The sequence below is a fragment of the Sinohyriopsis cumingii genome, chromosome 11 (genome assembly GCF_028554795.1).
Source record: "Sinohyriopsis cumingii isolate HCF-2022 chromosome 11, ASM2855479v2, whole genome shotgun sequence".
Lineage (NCBI taxonomy): Eukaryota > Metazoa > Mollusca > Bivalvia > Unionida > Unionidae > Sinohyriopsis > Sinohyriopsis cumingii.
Window position 1 is genome coordinate 104,858,045 of NC_142971.1, and position 21,586 is coordinate 104,879,630.

Here is a 21,586-nt window from a genome sequence, read left to right on the forward strand (position 1 = left end):
GGCATATGGTGAAAACCCCATTTCATTATTACTTTCTGTTTAAGTAGAGATGCGATAACAAAATTTTTAAGATGGCTGCCATGGTGGCCACATTGGATATCAGTTCGGAACCATTTTTATTTAGGAATAGCTACATGTCTTAAGAAGTCTTTTGGTGAATACACCATGTTGACACAACCATCCATAATGGATGAGTAGAAATAGCAATATTTTAAAAATGGCCACTGTAGTGGTCATACTGAACTTATCTGGAATATGGAAATTCGATAGGTGGCATCCTGATTATTCTTGGAGACTTCAACCTTCACTTTGACTGTCCCGGAAACCCAAACACATGAAACCTCATAGATTTCATTAATGTTTTCAACCTCAGTCAGTCATTTAACCAACCCACCCATAAACGTGGTCACATTTTAGACTGGTTTATTCATAGACCTGATGATAACATTCTACGGTCCTCCCTGGTATCCCATGAACTTGCATCAGATCACCTCTGCATTATATGCCATCTTGACGTATCAGTCCCTAACCCTCCAACTTTATCTGCTACTAAGAGAAACCTCCGTATGACAAATAGAACCAAACTAATGCATGACATCCAAGCAAACCAAACAACTTGCATCCTCCTACAGCTGAACAACTCGATAACTGCCTGCGTTCATTGCTCGACAAACATGCCCCAGCTACCAAGTGCAGAGCATCAATTCAAAAGTGTTCTCCATGGTATAGCAGTGTTAGGGACCAGCTTCGCACTTCTAAAAGACACCGCCGTAAAGCTGAGAATCTTAGGCTTTCCACCAGACTCACTATTCATAAGCAAATCTATAAAGCCGCTAAGAAGAATGTCACAAATATAGTCCATGCAGCGAAATCAGCCCACTACACTACTAAGATCATGGAAAGTTCCAGCTGCAAAGAGCTCTTCGAAATTACTAACAAGCTAATGTCAAGGAACAAATCTACACCACTTCCAACTACCTTCTCTCCAGTTGACCTTCCGGACATGTTTGCAAATGTCTTCCATGACAAAGTACAAACCATTAGAGATAAGCTTGACACCACAATTTCAATTGACTCGTCGTCACCATACAGTTGGGATACAGAATTTGAGCGGCAACCATTAGCAGCACTTGAACCAGTCTCTATGGATTTTGTACGTACAATCGTGATGAAGAGTGCACCAAAGTCATGTGAACTTGATCCAATTCCAACATCACTGCTGCTTGAGTGCTTAGATCCACAATTGCCTTCACTAACTGATGTTATTAATACCTCTCTCTCATCAGGGGAATTCCCATCATTGTTCAAAACTGCCATTGTAAAGCCTCTGCTGAAAGACCAACACTAGACCATAACGATTTAAAGAACTACCACCCAGTTTCTAATCTCCCATTCATATACAAAATCTTAGAAAAGGTTGTTCTATCCCAGCGTATATCTCATCTGAATTCAAACAATCTTTTAAACGAATTACAATCTGCATATCGCCCTTGCCACAGTACATAAACTGCTCTTCTAAACGTAGTTAATGACATTATCTCTGCTTTGGATAGTGGAAAGATTACAGTCCTCACCATCCTAGATTTCTCTGCAGCATTTGACACAATAGACCATGATGTATTACTTCACCGTCTTCAGCATGCATTTGGCATTCATGATACAGCCTTATTGTGCTTCAAGTCCTACTTGGTCAACAGGACACAAATTGTGTTTGCAAATGGAATACACTCCAGCCCAGATGATCTATGATGTGGTGTTCCACAGGGGTCTGTCCTTGGACCTGTTCTCTTCATTCTGTACACTCAGCCGCTCTCAAGTGTCATAGATCATCATCCAGTGTCTCACCAATTGCACGCTGATGACACCCAAATATACAAATCTAGTCACCCAACTGAAGTTGATGCTACCATCCAAGGTGTAGCGAGGTGCATTTCTGATGTGAAATCATGGATGACATGTAACAAGCTGCAGATGAATGATGATAAAACTGAGGCCATTCTGATCACAACGCAGAGACTTTCTCATTCACATCCTTTACCTCAATCAATAAATATCAGCAACACCAACATTAAATTCACACAATCAGTACGAAACCTAGGTGTTACTCTGGACAGTACTCTCACATTGCACCACCATGTCATGAACATATACAAGGCTACATATCTTGAGCTGAGACGCACAGCTCCATTCGCACATATCTTTCAGTTGATGTCACTAATACACTTGTGTGTTTATTAGTACTTTCAAGACTGAACTACTGTAACTCAGTTCTGTCTGGTTCATCTCAATATCTACTCCAGAAACTTCAAAAGTTCAAAACACAGCCGCTCGGATCACACTTAGAGTACCACGATCAGAGCACAGCTCCCCGCTACTCTGTACCCTACACTGACTATCCATTCGATCCAGAATCAAACACAAAATTTGTTCTCTGTGCAACATTTCATTGACAGACTCTAGTCCAACATACCTATCCGACCTCACCCATGTGTTACACCAGCAAGATACTTACGCTCCTCTTCCGACAATCGTATACTCATTATTCCCACTATGAAAACAAAGTCATATGGACAGCGTTCTTTTGCATACCAGGGCCCAGCAACGTGGAATGAATTGCCGACTGAACTTAGATACAAAGACACGGTGATCCCATTCAAGAGTGCTCTCAAAACTCACTTATTCCGACTGCAAGAACAAACTTAAAGACCCAATAATGTTTCCTACCTTAAATATTCTCAGCATGTTTTTTATGGTTTCTAATTTTATGGTGTTTGTTTTTGTAATCACATCATTATATATGTTTTTTATGTTATAGGTGTCGTCTAATGTTGTAACGCGCTTAAAGCTTCTAAAGATTAGGCGCTATACAAAGTCCTCATTATTATTATTATTATTATTGTCATTATTATTATTATTATTATATATTGAACTTATTATCAGTACCACTGTCATTTAAGCCCAAGAGGTTTTTTAGTGAAAGCTCCATGCTGATGTGACCATCCATTCAGAAGTAGCGATGACAAGACTTTCAAGATGTCGAATGCAGTGGCCATGTTGAATATCAGATCAGCTCCATTTTAGTTAGGACCAACTAGACATTATACAAAGTCTCTTAGTGAAAACCCCGTGTTGATATGGACATCCAATCAGAAGAAGTAGCAATAACAAGATTTTCATGATGGCTGTCATTTGGGCCATACTGGAAGTCAGACTGGCACCATTTTATCAAAAACCAACTTGCCAGAAGCAGAATTCTTTTAGTGAAAACCAAATGTTGATATGACCATTCATTCAGGAGAAGTAACACTAACAAGAATTTCAAGATGGTCAGTGGCAGCCATATTGGTGGTACGATTTTCATTAAGGACCAGCTAGACATGTGAGGTCTTTTAGTGAAAACAGAATGGTGATATGACCATCCATTTATGAATAGTGATAACAATATTTTTAAGATGGACACTGTAGTCGCCATTTTGGATGTCAGAGCAGCACCATTTTTTAGACTCTGGGATGAATGTGTTTGTAAAGTTTCATATCAATCCTATAAGTAGGAGAAGCAGCAACAACAAACAATAAACAATAGACTACTGAAGACGGTCAACAGACCATCCAAAATCTCTACTGGTATATGACAATTAGAGCTATAAAAAAAAAACAACATAATACATGTATCTATTAGTTTAAAAAACAAATTTATCTTGAATTAAAAGAAAACAAAATATCTTATTGAAAACACCATCCCCCCACTACTGGCTGATTCCTTGCTGGACTTTAAGTTCTAAGATGGTCACAAATACTCAACAGCCAAACCATACCATCTTTTATGTAACGAACTGAAATTGTGCATCAACATTTTTATAACTAATGCAATCATTACTTTGTAAAATAAAAGTTCAATTAAAAACAGTAATAATCAAAGGTTAAATGCCTCAAGATATGCATGTAAACAACATAGAAAAAAGGGTGGGGGCCAGTCAGTATGTGCATATATGGTGTATTTTTTAAATAAAATTTCATATTGTGATTGCAGGTACTTGTAATTCCTTGACATCCATCATATGTGCTATCATCAATTTTGCAATTCAACAGAAATGCCTACTATTATGCAAGGTTAGTTGTGAAATGGGTATCTCAGTTAGATACGATTGGATTTACTATATAATAAATAGCCTCCAGTATTGTATGTCAGTTTGGTTCTGGCTTCATCTAAATAGAATTGCTTCTTGTTCATACTATTTTTCCTGCTTTGTTCAGTCTGTACTGTATTACGCATAAGCTGAAAACGTTATATATATGCCTTGTATTTTGCCCCTAATTGCTAAGCCATGAGTTTGCCTGGGCTATAAAATCTGTTGCTTACATGCATTGCTGTTATTACATGGCTTCATATTTTTTACTCGCTTTAAAGAAATATCCTTGGTGGAACTTCCATAACTACTCCGAACTGGAGGTGAAAGAGGCTTTGGCTTGAAAGGTTATTATTTCCTGTTTAATTTGATCTGTTCATATTAATTTTAATTTTGATGAACAAAAGGTATTTGTACACATTACACCCATGCATTGCAGAAACCAGCCAGAACCAGTCTACTTGATACTAGAACTGTTCCAGCAGTCGCTGCAACAAGTGCAATGATGCATGGCAGAGTAATGGGATTAAAGCTAACAACAACAACAACACAGCAAGCTGTTAATAGATTACCTTACTGTTGTAATCTGGAGATTGTAGGTCGAATGTGGGATTTTGTTTAGGTACTTGTATGATGAGTAATAAAGGGATTAAACGTGGTCTATGAGGGCTTTATAGTCTTTGATTACAAATTGGCTTTCCTTTGGCGAAAGTGAGATAGAAAAGAAAACCTGACCAAAAAAACTACTTACTCACTATCACTTGAGTAAGTATTTTGATTTTTTGGGGTCTTGTTTAAATTGTTATGTTGTTGTTCAAGTTTGATGCATCATAACTGAGCTGTCCATTGCTCACGCTTACACTAGTGTAATGCAACACTGGTTAAACATATTAAGTGGCACCTACGAACAACATCAAAAATGTTAAGAGAAACTGTATAAAGACAGATGCTAATGAACATCAACACGTCTGATATTGATCAAACAATGAGGACTAATGGTCAGTTATCTGACCTTGAAAATTTATACACAGCACCACCACTACTGGTCCAGCAGCTGATATACATACATATAAATGTACATTTCAAAGTACGTCTTGGTATTGATCATGGAATTAAAATTTGGTTTAATAACAATTCCTCAGTTGAGAGAAGAACTAAAGAAAATAAATGCGGGAATTTCGGGATGAAAGAATGAGCTGCTTGAAAGGTTTGCATGCTAAAATGCATCTTTTAACACGTTACACGATGTTATTAATGAAGGCTAAAGTTGAAATTCTTCAGAAAAGGGTCGCTTATAAAGTTTTGCTAAAATCCAAATGTGGTTCTGTGGTCGAAAACGCTCACCGTTATACCATGGCCAATAGACTAATTTGTAAAGAAAGTGTAATTTTATCTCCGTAAAATGAAATATTAAAGATTTTAGACACATTTGTACTCTTCGAACGTACAGATGTGTCATGTTTACTTCATAAGGACTTCAAAGTTACATCGACTGAGCAGTTTATATAAACATGAATGTATTTTCCCACTATGCTCCTTTTTACTTTTTAACTTTTATATTGATGTATAGATTAGTCTTGCAATCAGATATACATTAATATATTAATATCAAATATTTAATGAGTTGTTCATTTTTAAAATTTTAAATGTTTGGCTAGACCTATTGTTCTCCCAATATGTAATCTTTTACTACTTATTTTTCTGTCATTTAAAACCACTCAGGCACATTATAACACATATTCGACATAATGAAAGAAATGTTAACCTCATAATTCAGTCTAGGAAGTGTTTTGGCAAATATCAAAGTCAATGGACAGAACAGAGAGCACCAAGCTAGCCAAATCATTTAATGTTGTCACAAATGTAAAGTCCGCAACTATTGAACATGGGCGCAAAAATGAGGTGGTCACTGTACAGAACTACATGGAGATTATTGTGAATTCAGTACAACCCTACAGACTTGTGGTCTCCAAAGATTTTCCATTTCTGGTTGCGTCACCAGATGGTTTTATAAATATAACTCACACTGTGGAAGGTATGTCCATATTAGTCAAGGGAATAAATAATGTCACCATTTTCTGTGCCATATTCAAAACTTGAAAGTAGACATCTATTTCCCCCGAGGAGAGTCACTCCTTGATGAAAACATGACTATCTTTTTCAAATTCAATGATAACTTTTTTGCACTGAAATGTATTTTGTGTGTACCGCACTTATTGAACATGGGCGCAAACATGAGGTGGTCACTGTACAGAGGTACATGGAGGACTTTGTGAATTCAGTACAACCCTATGGACTTGTGGTCTCCAAAGATTTTCCATTTCTGGTTGTGTCACCAGATGGTTTTGTAGATATAACTCACACTGTGGAAGGTATTTTCCATATTAATCAAGGGATTCAATAATGTCACCACTCTCTGTGCCATATTCAAAACTTAAAAGTAAACATCTATTTCCCCAGAGGGAGAGTCACTCCTTGACGAAGACCATGACTATCTTTTTCAAATTCAAGGATAACATTTTTGCACTGGTGCAAAGAAATGTATTTTGTGTGTACAGTCTATAGCATTCAAGTCATGGACATCAAGTACACTGACTTTTATAGGAATGAGACTGTAATGGTCAAAGAGCTTAAATTTTTAAAAAATCCCATTTCAAATCGGAGCATCTTGACAAACATTTTTATAAGCCATATTTGAAGTGAACGATTATCATTGCATCTATAGCCAATATATTCTGAACTCAAATAAAATACTTAAATAATGACTGTCTTAATCCTATTTATTTCCTGCACATCCTTTTCAAAACTATGACTGCAAGCAAATGATATAATATACACATATATTGGATAAATAACACTTATGCATGTTTTGAAACAATCCCAATTCTAAAATTACACCACATAAAACAAATGAAAGTTATTTCTGATGGTAATTTCGATTCTATACTAGTCAAGGGATTTGCTAAAATTTTAAATTTTTGGCTAGACCTATCATTCTTTCAATATGTACATTTACTACTTAATTTCCTGTCATTTAATAATACCCCGGCACACAGCAACACATACTCTACCTAACTAAAGAAATTTTAACTTCATAATTCAATCTAGGAAGTGTTTTCTTTGTTTATGATCGAAGGTAACCACAAAGGTAATTGATGGACCAGTAGCGGTGGTGCCACCTAGACAGTAACAATAACTTGCTACTATCTACCACTGGACAATGGCTGACATCAGAACCTGGAGAAAAACATTGCTTTACTTGAAATATTTTGAGATCTGGAAAAATACAAAAGTCAATTTAATATGATTTCATTGATTTCTTTTCATATTTGAAGTACAGCAGCTTCTACGCTGTGTGACAAATAATAGTTTTAAAAATAGGTAAATTTTGAGCACATGGAAACTGGAATCAGAGCTTGTGATTTTTTATAAAAAGTCACCAGCCCTGGGCCAGTGTCTGAAAAATGTTTCTATGGGCACTGATACCCCAAATACAACTGCCTTTGACATCCCTAGACATCCATCAGATTTCAACAACTAAAGTGTATGTAAACGGAACAAATGTGTGTGTGATTCACATTTTCAATGTAGCTTTAACATATTTGTCATATCGCTCTGATGTCTGCAGTATGGCAGTTTATAGTGATGTCTAGCAATGGAGCAACATGCCACAGGCAAAAATGATCATGTCCCACCCAGTCATATCTCCTGACACCAAGCCAACCAATCCAAACACTAACCTCTAAATGCTGAGCGCCAAGCGAGGCAGCTGCTATTACCATTTATATAAGTCTTTAGTATGACTCAGCTTGGGTTCAAACCCACTACCTCCAGCATCCGAGGCAGATACTCTAACCACTTAGGTCACTGGAGCGGTCTCCATCATAAAACAGACTTCAGAGTAGGCATAGTCAGACTAGCAAGTATACTTTAATCTATGGAGAAGTGGCAATATGGGCTGCTGAGTGTGAGAGATATTCTTGAAATTTTGGCATCTGTCAGTCAATCAGGGAACATGCTACTCAACACTTTATTTTGTAAGAAAGACCCATACAACATTAATATCAGGGTGGACACATTACACTGTATTATTGGGGTTAAGTGTAAAAAATTCCCACTACCTACAACTAAAATTTTACTGCCATTTTTCTGACATGTGAGAAACCTTATAATTCCTGGCACCACAGGCACATATTCATTGCTTACAATTTACTGACAAATTATATATAATAACCATGTTATTTGGGTGTAGGATAAAATCCCCACAAAGAAATGAAGGATAGGACATAATCCCCTCCGCCAGAACAAGTTTTTTTCAAACTTTTTAAACTGTTAGAAATATACTAGCCTATTTTAAGATGGGATAGGGGAAAAAAAGAAATCGGAAATATTAATATTTAATTTAATTGTGGAATTTCATGTTTATACAATAATATTATGGTTCAGATTATATATACTTCACAAAATAATAGTCAAATACAGTACACTCAATTCTTAGCCCATCTCTATGCTAGGAATGCTCTATTTCCAATGGATATGGTATACTTTAATAATGCAAGAGTCAAAACACAGCTGAAGGCTTTAATGAAATGGATTAAAAGTGTGTGTAATTATGCTTATAAAAGTGAGGTGAAAAACACGTGCGTGCAATAAGTCCTTATATCATTAGGCATCTTAATCTCCTTATCTGTTATAGTTATGATCTAACATCTAACACGCACACAAAATTTCATTTATCTACTCAAAGAATGCCCACACTAAGCTTCAGAATCAAATGGTCCATGGCAACACAAAAAGATGTATATTTGTGTTGGTTAAAAAAAGTTTAAAAGGGGATAAATTTATACTGGGGTAGGGAATTATGTCCTGTCTTTTAGGGGATGGAAGGTGGGTGTTGTCCTGGGGGTATTTTATCTGTACCTGATATTATTTATAGGTACTCTGCCCTAATCAATGATACGAGACCCACCCCCACCCCTATAATGGTGTGGCATTTTGTAGTATCTTCAGCACCTAAATTGCATGTAGATTAAATCAAAAACCAATCTTTATTCTACAGTATGCACTATATCTAAGAATGATGCAAGTCACTGTAAGCTATTTTTGCCAAGTTTGCAACGTGAGTTATTGACGGAATATTCCAGTACAAGCCACAGGGGCTCGTATCGTTACTTACAATTTACCTGTCACACATGTACTATATAAAACTGTACTTATTATATAGTACATGTATGACAGGTCAATTGTGAGCAACGATACGAGCCCCTGTGGTACAAGCCACAGGGGCTCGTTACAAAGAATATTAAGGGATGGGGGTGCTAACCTGTAACAATATAACACATTGTTACAGGTTAGACCCCAATCCCTTGATTTTCATTGTAACGAGCCCCTGTGGTACAAGCAGCAGTCACATTCAGTCAAATTGCATGATCAACCAACCTTTTCGATACTTTGCAATATTCTTCCTACTGGCTACTTTGTTAGAGCTCTGTTATGTCTACAAATCCCTGCATTACATTTGCAGTAATTACAATGCGCTTTCTGTAAGGTAACGGCAAACCCGCGATTATTTTTGAAAATATCGAGACGGCATTTCCGGAAACTGACTAGGCCTATATATAAGCATGCGCATCACGCTCGAAGGTATCACTTCGGAGGTTAAACCTAGAAGTGGGCAAAATAGCTAACATGTGGGGCTATGGTATTTCATTATCTGTGCTAACTGTTCGATACGTAAGAACGATGATGATCAAAAATAAACTTAAAATCTATTTTAGTGATATAAACATACACGCTATCAACAAAGATATACGTAGTATGCATGATGTCGCCGAAAGGTTGCACCGTGAATATATATTATAAAAATTAAAATGTAAACATCTATGCATCTTTTTAAATAAAGTTGACTTAAAAATAAGTTCTTACCTTATTACTATCTCATTTATATATATCAGGTGTCTAATACACTTTTATTTTCACAGAAACAGTAGAAAATCTTGTTTGACTTTTGGGCGACACTGGATATATCCTTTAGGCGACCTCGGTCGCCTAAAGATTACCCGTATGTCGACCAAAGGTAGCATTTTGGTGGGTGAGAAACGACAGTGTCAATCAAATATCCTCACTACGTCTTATATTCATAATGAAATATAGAGGGAGTATGGTTTATAATATTTGCATCATGAATGATCTTCTACAGTCACTTCCATAAACAACTCATCGTCTTGTAGTGTACTAACGTATGTGCGTGTGCGTGAGTGTGTGTCTGGTTTCAATTGTCAACATAGCTTTAACAAATTTTCAGCCATATCGCTACGATGTCTGCGGTGTGGCAGTTTATATTGATGTCTCTCGCTGGGGATTCATGCCGCATACATATAGTATGATGTCCCACCCAGTCAAATTATCCTGACACCTGTCCGACCAGTCCTAACACTAACCTCTTAATGCTGAGCATCCAGCGAGGCAGCTGTTAGTACCTGCAGTGTACTATAAACTCATTTGTATATTTGTAGGGAACAGGTGATATTTTGAAGCTTAACTCAGTTTCCAATTCGTCTCGAATATAATTAATATGTAACATTCTTTATATATATCGCTCTATAATTACTGGATTAGTGTTTTTGAGAATCAGCCTAACTCAGTCACGATGTTGATGTACTGTAAGTATTATAAGGAGGTTATTATAGAATAAGCAACCCACGGAACAAAATGTATGTAGCCTGAAAATTGTTCCTTTCGTTATTGCTTGCATGGTTAGTTTAATGTTGTCATGTGTCCTAATTCCTAGCACCAGTCAAGGGATGGATGGAAAAAGACAATGTCAACAAGCGGAACATACTCAAATAATCTCAGACGCCGAGCTTATTCTACGTTGGAACTAATCTGTGACACCGGCAATGTAAAATATTCCAAATGATCTCTGACGCTGAGCTTTTACCATAATGTCAGTCATCTCAGACGCCTATCGTGTACGAAATTGATCTCATACGCCATTCAAGTACGGTTTTGATAGCAAGGTCTCACTGGACAGTTTTTCTGGTGAATTGTCATCCGACAATGACCTATTGCAAAAAAATGAGAATAATTTTAGAATGAAGTTACAAATACAAACAAATTAATAATTTGTTTAGAAAGAATGCATGTGAGATTTTGACTGCGGCAATCAGGTTAATTTCTTATACAACTGGTGTATTTTATACTGAACCAACACTACCACCAACCCCTCTTTATTGCATTCATTTATGACAGTAAAGAGCTTTCTTGAATAATTTCCCGTGACAATGCAGCTAAAAGAATCAGTATGTGCCTTGTGCATGAATAAAGTTCTCTAGTACTATAACAAATCAGCATACTTTTCATCACTCCTCAACCATCTCGATTTTTAGATATTTACCTCTGTAGCAGACATACGTAAATACGTAAGCAAAGTCGGCTGTTCATTTGCAGCCCAAGTTACGCATTTGATCTCAAATGCTAGTCAAACTGTGACAGGCAGTCACCAAAAAAGCCAACCTATTTTCAAGCCTAACTCAAATTAAATCTAAACCACATTACAGATTTAGCTTATGTGTGAAATTATAAATGCTAGGCTTATTATAAGTAGGTTCATGCCTTCTACCTTAAAAATTAGGGTGGTGTCAAAATACGAAACTATTCAGTGAGACCTAATCTCAGACACCGAACATGCACAAATCTCAACAATAATTTCAAATGCTGTTTATCAACCATATTGTCCGTGATTGGCGATGCCTATCATATGTCACGTTGAAAGCGATCTCAGACTCTGGTCATTTCATACGTTGATAAACATTAATAGGTACTCAAACATTCTCCTGTAGAAACCAGTGATATCACTTTCCGTTCTATTTGGTTTATATATTTAATTCTCTATAATTAGTCTATATACCTTGATTTGATGCTTTCTGTATAGGAATCCGGAGTGACTCTAGACTGATGAGAATTAATTACTGTGCCTGCTGTATCAAATTCACCAGGCCGATTCTGACAGATGCAGGTTTCAAATTCATCACGCCGATTCTGATAGATGCATGTTTCAAATTCACCAGGCCGATTCTGATAGATGCAGGTTTTAAATTCACCAGGCCGATCCTGAACGATGCAGGTTTCAAATGCACCAGGCCGATTCTGATAGATGCAGGTTTCAAATTCACCACGCCGATTCTGATAGATGTATGTTGCAAATTCACCAGGCCGATTCTGATAGATGTATGTTGCAAATTCACCAGGCCGATTCTAATTCCGAGTTTCAAATTCACCTGGCTGCTTCCGATTTCGAGTTAAAACATGACATCAAGCTGCTGCGTTTGTGATGTTAAGTATGTCGTCCATGATATTCGTCTACTTACCAACATTTAGCCCATGATCTTTAATATGTGTTTACATGTCAAGATTTAGCCTGTTGGGGGTTGTTATGGTTGGGGTGGGGTGCTCCCTATAATGTATCTAAATTATTATGGAAGTCCCCCCCAGGCTCGAATTTGGTTGGAAGTTAAATTAGTAAAAGATAGATGTAAAGCTCTGAGCCCCCAGTCAGCAATGCCGACGGTTAATTGATTGAATATAAACAAAAATGTGAAATTCAACAAATAGCAATTTAATAACAATTCAATAGTCAAGTGATTCAAATTTCCCAAGTACTCCATACATACCGCCAAATTACGAGTGGCTTTCTGGGAGTAATCCTATTTGCTCAGCAATTTTCCCAGGAGAACTAATGACCTTTTGCTTGTGAATTATGAAGTTATAATTAGGATCTAACTTGCAATCATGCCCTCTATCTCAATTCAGATTGGATATCGCTCTGAACCGATCCAATCAAACTTACCGGACAATGTCCTTCTTGCTGTCTATCCACGTGGGGACGGATGAGAACACACCCCGTTCACCCCGCGGGTTTCCTCTGATCTCTGAGCAAACATTTAACATGTAGGTGTGATACGGCAAACCGTTATCCAGTTGGCACGATCTATCACCTGTGTCTATTCAAGATTCCGCTCTCTGTCGGGTCACGGTAACCTTGCGTAAAAGATTAACTCTAGCCCGCGACAATGTTTAGACATCAAACACATGGCCACGGCACTTATTCATGTCTTAATACCTGGGTTTAGCAAACGTGACATAGCCCATGTCAAGTGGTAGCGGTCTACATGTCAACATGTAGCCCATACTCTGTGATATCGATATGCATGTGAACATTTAACCCATGCTCAGTGATACTGGTCTAATGGCTACATTTAGCCCATGTTCAATGATATCAGTCTAGCCGTCATCATTTAAGCCATGTTCAGTGAGTATCGTTTGTATTGGTGACGAGAATGGTGCTGGTTCAAATCATGCAAACGATTAACTGAGGTAATGTGTTGCTAGTGTCAGATTGGATCAATTTATTGCTAGTGTTAGATCATAGGAATGCATTGCTAGTGTCAGCCTGGAGACCTTACTTGCTATTATCAGATTGAAGTAATGTATTGCTAGTGTCAGATTGGAGCAATTTATTAATAATATCAGATTGGAGCAATTTATTGCTAGTGTCAGATTCGAGCAAAGCGTTCTAGTATCAGATTGGAGAATTATGTCTCTAGTGTCATATCGGATCAATGCGTTTCTGTTTCAGACTTGAGGAAATCAAATCTAGTGTCAAAATGAGGAACGTTTTGCTAGTGTCACATTGAACCAATGTAACGATGTCCTCAAACAGGAGCAGTGTATTGATATTGTCAGATTGAACCAGTGTAACTATGTTTTCAGACTGGAGTAATGTATTGGTATTGTTAGACTGGAGTAATGTATTGGTATTGTCATACTGGAGTAATGTATTGGTGTTGTCAGACTGGAGCAATGTATTGGTATTGTCAGACTGGAGCAATGTATTGGTATTGTCAGACTGGAGTAATGTATTGGTGTTGTCAGACTGGAGCAATGTATTGGTATTGTCAGAGTGGAGCAATGTAAAGGTATTGCCAGACTGGGGCAGACGATTTCTGTAATGTATTGGTAACGATTGATTGGAGCTGATTATTTCTAGTGTCACACTACAGCAATGTAAAGTTAGTATCAAAACGGAGCGTTCCTTGTGTCAGAATAGAGCGATGCATTAAATTAGTATTAAATTATTATTATTAATATATAAAATATATTAAATTAGTATTAAATTAAAAATATATATTAAATTAGTAGTAAATTAAAACAGTACGTTGCTAGTGTTAGACTACTTAAATACAATTTTAGTATTAAATTAAAATGGCGTGAGTCTCATGACAGAAAAAATCAATCTGTTAGTATAAAACGGAGTGTTCCTATTGTCAGACTACAAGATGACTTGTTGGTATTAAATTAAAACAGTGCGTTTCTGGTGTCAGACTCCATAAATGCAATGTTAGTATTAAATTAAAACATCGTGTGTCTCTTGTCAGACTACAGCAATGACTTGTTAGTATTAAATTAAAACAGCTTGTGTCTCGTGTCAGACTACAGCAATGTAATGTTAGTATTAAATTAAAAGAGCGTGTGTCTCGTGTCAGACTGCAGGAATGTAATGTTGGTATTAAAACAGTGCGTTTCTGGTGTCAGACTGCAGCAATGTAATGTTAGTATTAAATTAAAACAGCGTGTGTCTCCTGTAAGAATACAGCAATAACTTGTCATTATTAAATTAAAACAGTGTGTCTCGTGTCAGACTGCAGCAATGTCATGTTAGTATTAAAACAGTGTGTTTCTGGTGTCAGACTACAGCAGTGTAATGTTAGTATTAAAACAGTGCGTTTATAGTGTTAGACTATAAATGTAATGTTAGTATAAATTAAAAAAGCGCGTGTTTCATGTCACACAACAGCAATATAATGTTAGTATTAAAACAGTACGTTTCTAGTGTCAGATTACATAAATGCGATGTTAGTATTAAAATAGTCCGTTTCTAGTGTCAGGCTACAGCAATGTAATATTAGTATTAAAACAGAGCGTTTGGTGCAGAGTATTTCCTGTGTCAGACTAGAGCAGTGCTTCGCTAGTGTCAGACTGGAGCAATATTTTGCTAGTGTAAGATTGGGGCAGTACGTTTCTATGTCTGACTGGAGTAATGTATTGCTAGTGAAGATTGGGGCAGTACGTTTCTGTATCAGACTGGAATAGTGGCTTCCTGATGTCAGATTGGAGCACTATATTGCACGCATCATATTGGAGCAATAGTTTGCTAGTGTCAGACTGTAGCAGTGGATTTGTATTGTCAAATTGGAGCAATGTAATGCTAACGACGGATTATAGTAAAGTATTGCTCGTGTCCGCTTGCAATATTTCCTGTTTAGTGTCAAATTAGAGCAAAGAGTTGCTGGTGGAAGAGTATGTTATTAATTCACACTTGACATCCCTGTGCTAAAAATAAATTCGATATCACAAACGTATAACTCTTGAGTTTCAAAGATCCTGGCATACGTCCTGGCATAGGTGCTGGCAAGTTTTTGACCCTGGAAGAAAACATACAACTAACAAATACCATTAAACAAACAACTTACAATGATAGGAGAAATCAGCATAGTGGCGAATGACTACAGTCTTTGCGTAGTGACATACTACATTATTTTTGAGAGTACCTTTAGTTTAAGTGACATTATAATTCATACAGACAAACTGCCACTATGGTATCCCGAGCCAAACTGACATTATAATTCACAGAGTTAAACTGACATTTGAGTACCCAAAGTTAAACTGACAGTATGATAGGCACAGCTAAAATGGCATTATAATACATAAAGCTAAACTGGCATTCTAGTACAGAGGTAAACTGACATTAGAGTACCCAGAGTTAAACTGTCACTATAGTACATAGAGTTATACTGCTAGAATTAAACTGATATTATACTACACAAATTTAAACTGACACGATAGTACATGGTTTTAAACTGTCATTATAGTACACAGAGTTAAAATGACATTATAGTTCATGGAGTTAACTGTCATTATTGTACATGGACTTAAACTGACATTATGGTATATGGAGTTAAACTGTCATTATAATATCCAGACTTAAACTGTCATTATAGTACACATATTTAAACTGACATTATAGTACATAGAGTTAAACTGACATTATAGTACACAGAGTTAAACGTTCATTATAGTACACAGAGTTAAACTTTCATCATAGTACACAGAGTTAAGATGACATTATAGTTCAGGGAGTAAAACTGTTATTATTGTACATGGACTTAAACTGACATGATAGTACACAGAGTTAAACTGACATTATAGTACATGGACTTAAATTGTCATTATAGTACATAGTTAAACTGACATTATAGTACCCAGAGCTAAATTGGCATTATAGTACAGAGAGTTAAACTGTCATTATAGTCCACAGAGTTAAACTGTCATTATAGTTCATAGAGTTAAACTGTCATTATAGTACATAGAGTTCAACTGACATTATAGTACATAGAGTGAAACTGAGATTATGGTATATAGAGTTAAACTGTCATTATAGTACATATAGTTAAACTGTCATTATAGTCCACAGAGTTAAACTGTCATTATAGTACATAGAGTTAAACTGTCATTATAGTACAGAGAGTTAAACTGACATTATAGGACCCAGATTTAAACTGTCAATATAGTATATGGAGTTAAGCTGTCATTATAGTACAGAGAGTTAAATGACATTATAGTACACAGAGTTAGAATGACATTATAATACACAAAGTTAAACTGACATTGATATTGCCAAGAGTTGAACTGCCATTATAGTTTCCAGACTTAAACTGACGTAATACAAAAAAGTTACAATGGCAATATAATAAGATGGCACAACTACAGAGGTGAGATATGGTTAAATATTTTACACGTTAAGAGTATGCTTAAAATGGTACAAAAATGGAGATTTACATATTTGGCTTAAAATATATGTTTGTGCTCTTGATAAAGGGACGAGTGTTCATTTCGCTTATTTGCCTCTATGTGCTTGTACTGTCTATCATCACATCAAACATGACACGGAATGCATACAACTTTCACATTCCTGTCTAGTTACCCGCAATCGTCTGATTTTAATACGAACATATTTTCCCAAGGTTTGACAATTAAAAAAGAAAACTTCGTTTATCTTGTGTGTGGTTTTTCAACAACACAACTCAGATTACCTTATTGAAATGCATAGAGGTGGGTAATGTTGCATCATTATGTCCCGGATGCATTAGTTTCTTATCGTCGGTTTCGCCAGATAATATGTTTATTCCAATAGATAGAACCCTTATCGCATTTTCAGTAAAGACCTGGATAATTGACGTGATATTGCTGTTTTGTTGCGGTGTCTATTCTCACCAGTACAGCTATGCATTTTGTAGAACGGCACGTCCTGGTGTTGCGTTTTCTTTCTTATTTTGTTGTGAATCCCACTCTAGGAGGAAACCGAAAAGCATATTTCAATTTTTCAAGTTTTATATTTGCACATATTTTCTAAACCCTTTTAATAACGTCATCATCCTTAAGATGAATCAGTTTAAAGCTAAGCTAATTCATGCTACAACAAGAACGCTTGCCTATTTTATACTGGGTCAAGTTCATAATCAATGAAACATTTTCGCTAACCTCTTTGAATTTTGGGTCATTTCACAGACACAAATTTCTTGAATTAAACTTGCTTGAAAGGTTTACATTTCCTAATGTTGTCATCCCATTTACGAAATGCCCCATTTATGATTAAATTGCAAACGGTCAAATGAGAATAAGGTTACGATCTTGATGCTAGTGAACAGTATAGTGATAAAACTAAGAATTCTTGAGAGGATACCTGAATTAAATGAAAATGGTCTTTGAATGGTTTGAACTGTGATTTACCGGATATGAAATACACCAACTCACATGACAAAATTTAGCTCGCGGGCTATGATTGTCATATTAACTCAAGTTCACGAGCCATCTTTTCAGATTATAAGTTAGCCCACGTTTTTCTATGAATCGCTTGACAGCCGTTTTTTTTTCTTCTGACCATCAGTTAGGCATCGTGTTTCTATAAATGACTTGGCAAACATCTTTTCCGATTATCAACTAGGCTCATCTGTCTGTGAATTACGTAATCACACCTTTTCCGATTTTCAGCTAGCCCTCGTGTTTCCATGAATTATATAACATCCATCTTTTCCAATTTTCAGCTGGCCCTCGAGTTTGTATCAGTTGCATAGCAGCCATCTTTCTCGACTATCAGATACCTCTTGTTTTTCTATGAATTATCTAACCGTAATCTTTTCTGATTATCAGCTAGCACTCGTTTTTATGAACTTCATAACCGCCATCTCTTTCGATTGTCAGCTAGCCCAGTTGTTTCGATTAATTTCATAACCATATTTTCCGATTATCAGCTTACCCTCGCGTTTTGATGAATTGCATGACATCCATCTTTTCCTATCATTAGCTTATCTTCGTGTTTCTACGAATTACAAAACATCATTTACCAAACACCACAAATTTATCTCATGATCTGACAAGTTTATATGATTAGTTACTGATTAGAGGTAATCGCTGCAGATATGCATGAAATAAAGCACAATGCAGGTGAACAAGGAAACAACACATTCTTGTTACTGCTCTTATGTAAAGACATAGCTCTCAGTTTGTATGTTACTAATGTAGCATCATATGTATATGCAAGTTACGCTACGGTTTGTTTTTCTTGGACCCCATATGACTATGCAAGTTATGTTACATTCTGTTTTCTTGAGCCTGACCCTACTATGAAAGTTACGCTACAGTTTGTTTTCTTTCGCCTGCCCTGACTATGTTAGTCACGCTACTGTTCATTTTCTTGGACCTGACCTGACTATACTAGTTACGTTACAATTTGTTTTCTTTGGCCTGACCTGACTATGCCAGCTACGCTATAATTTGTTTTCTTGGACCTGACCTGACTATGCTAGTTATAATACAGTTTGGTTTCTTGGATCTGACCTGAATATTCTACCTATAATGCAGTTGTTTTCTTGGGCCTGACCTGGCTATGCCAGTTATGATACGGTCTGTTTTCCTGTGCCTGATATTGGCCACATGGCAACGGACACGTGCAAACTGTTGCAAACATAAATACACATGTCTTGAAGCTGTGTATAGACAAGAAAAAAAAAAAGGTTTGGAAAGTGGTTGTCACATTGTTTACTAGTCCTAAAAATAAAAATAATAATTTGTAGATTTTCATAATTTAAAAGAAAACGGTTTTGTCAGTCAGACTAAGATTTATGAATACTCATTTTCCCCAAGATGAGGTAGCGGTTCAGCATTTAGCATGTCAGACGTGTGATCGAAAGGGTGAAGGTTTTAATACCATTGGGTCAGCCCGGGCTATATTTAGTTCTATCCCATGCTCACACGCCATAAGACTATGATTTTAATAACAGCTGGTGAAACATATCCAAGCTGACATGCAATAATTTACGAATGGAGAATAGCTGGTAAAGCCATGCTTTGTGTATATTCTAGAGCCAGTTGATGCCTTCCTTGGTCCAAAATTTAAGTACTTTCCCTCAATTTCCTTATACACGCAATAGATATTGCACGCATTTTGGTGCTATTTAAGGTATATGTATTATATTTGGAAGTGTTTCATATTGCAACGAACATGGGGTGGGGGTGAATTGTAAATATCTCTCTATTTATAGTCTTCTTAGATTTTAGCGATTATTTCTTTGATTATAGGTTGTCGGTTGTGTGAAAATATTTCTTAAAAATAGCATTTTGTCATTTTTTAGGAGCAGAAAATGTAACGTATATCCTTCGCGAGTCTTGATGGTAGCATAGACTGATTTCGTAAAATAAATTCTTCTTAATTTCTTAGCACAAAGAAGTCCCTTGATATTTTCAGGTACAGGTATTTACTAATATTCGGCATGGAAAAGATTACTGATGGGTCATGCAATTATAAAGTAAGAGAAACCATGCCAATCTGAAATTAGGATCTAGTGAGTGTTTGGCTGTTGGTTGATTGGAGGAATTTATATGCTGCACTTGTGCGATTAAGAATCCTGCAAAAGAGAACGGCTGTTTTCTTGACGTCCATGGAAATAACGGAATCAGTGACATCAAGCCAGACTAACAGAAGTGTTGCTTGATTTGCTTGGTAGTGAGACTCATTACTAGTTTTAGTTATGTAATGATCGTATATAATACACTCGCGCATACATTTAGAAAACCTCTGGTGAGGTAGTATTTGCATTTACAAAGCAGATTCCAAGACACTTCCAGATAAAATACGAAGCCTGGTACGTGGCTTCTAAACATTACACTATTTATGTGCATTAACTTTATTATAAAATTAATATTTTACTGAAATCAAAGCAAGAACAGATTTCGAGCTATCCGAGGGTAGGAACCTTTTTCTCTAAATGTCCCAGCCCTACCGACCCGAAAATCATTTGTTGGTCCCTTATTCGCGAGGACAATCGTGGATGTAAAGAAATTGTTCTTTTATAAAATGATCAACTGTTCGTACAACACTAATGCCATGATCAAATGATGGTCACTTAAAGTTTCAGCTCAGAAGCATTGTGTACTTTACATTATTCAGAAAATGCATGCTAATAGTCAGGAGTTATAAAGTTAGTTGGATATTTTGCGTATCACCATGAATCAATAGAACCTGAGATCTCCATGCCACAGTGTCATATCATTAATGAAATCTTGCATCATATTTCTCGAGCAAAACATTTGCTCGGGTGACCTTTGTATCCTTAAATATCAAGTTCAGTATAATTTGTTTATCTTTACTGCAACTACGTCCTTACTTTATGGTTCATGTCTAGACATCATGATAATGAGACAGGTGTTCCTGATCTAAAAGGATGTACAAAGTTAAAATCTATTTAATTTATTTTTCTCCCTTGGCTTAAAATGTATAAAACCCACAAATTGGATCGACTAATGCGAGTTTTATTACTGAACAAAAAGCTTTGCTGTCTTTTTTCTCTTCTTGTTATTATTACCGATATATTTGTTGCTGCTTGTGTTGTTGATGTCTGTTAAATGTGGTTTATTATGTGTGATATGTCTATAATTGAAATACGTGCTTACAAACACTGATTATTCTTTCAAATATGTAACCTTATATTGATTATTGACTTCAGCTTAAGGAACATTATGAATGCGTCTTCATTAGATAAACCAAGATTTCATAGTGAGAGAAACAACGACTTTCCGTATATGCAACAAAAGTGTGCTTGCGCGGACGGTTCGGGTAGTGGATTATTGCATTCATATCGCACGGATTTGCTGACGATATGGAGCCTACACAAACTCCTCCACAGCACCCCAAACCATAACCAAATCCAATCTGGCAAATATAAAGTAGACCTATTCAAACGATTAGAAAGCAAACATATGGATATATTTCTGAATCGAGCTAAATAATGTTATAAAAGCCTTGTGTGTTCTTAAAAGTGCCTTTAAAGCAACAAAACAAAAAC

General features: G+C 36.4%; 2 protein-coding genes across 10 annotated transcripts in view; both read left to right on the plus strand.

The window, feature by feature from the left end:
• Nucleotides 1–21,586, plus strand: part of LOC149789207 (SCO-spondin-like) — a 194,183-nt gene that overhangs the window by 88,101 nt on the left and 84,496 nt on the right. The window lies entirely within an intron of this gene.
• LOC149789209 (uncharacterized) overlaps nt 1–21,586 on the plus strand; it is a 61,986-nt gene that overhangs the window by 25,051 nt on the left and 15,349 nt on the right. For 2 of the 3 annotated variants that reach the window (XR_016424322.1, XM_089975375.1), the window contains exon 2: nt 12,061–12,466. Coding sequence is in view for 1 of the 3 variants with exons in the window: in XM_089975375.1 (XP_089831501.1) it covers nt 12,460–12,466 (7 nt within the window). In the remaining 2 variants the exon portion in view is untranslated. Of the gene's footprint in view, nt 1–4,030; nt 6,891–12,060; nt 12,467–21,586 lie in introns of those variants that run through there. The other variant, XR_016424323.1, reaches the window with a different exon arrangement.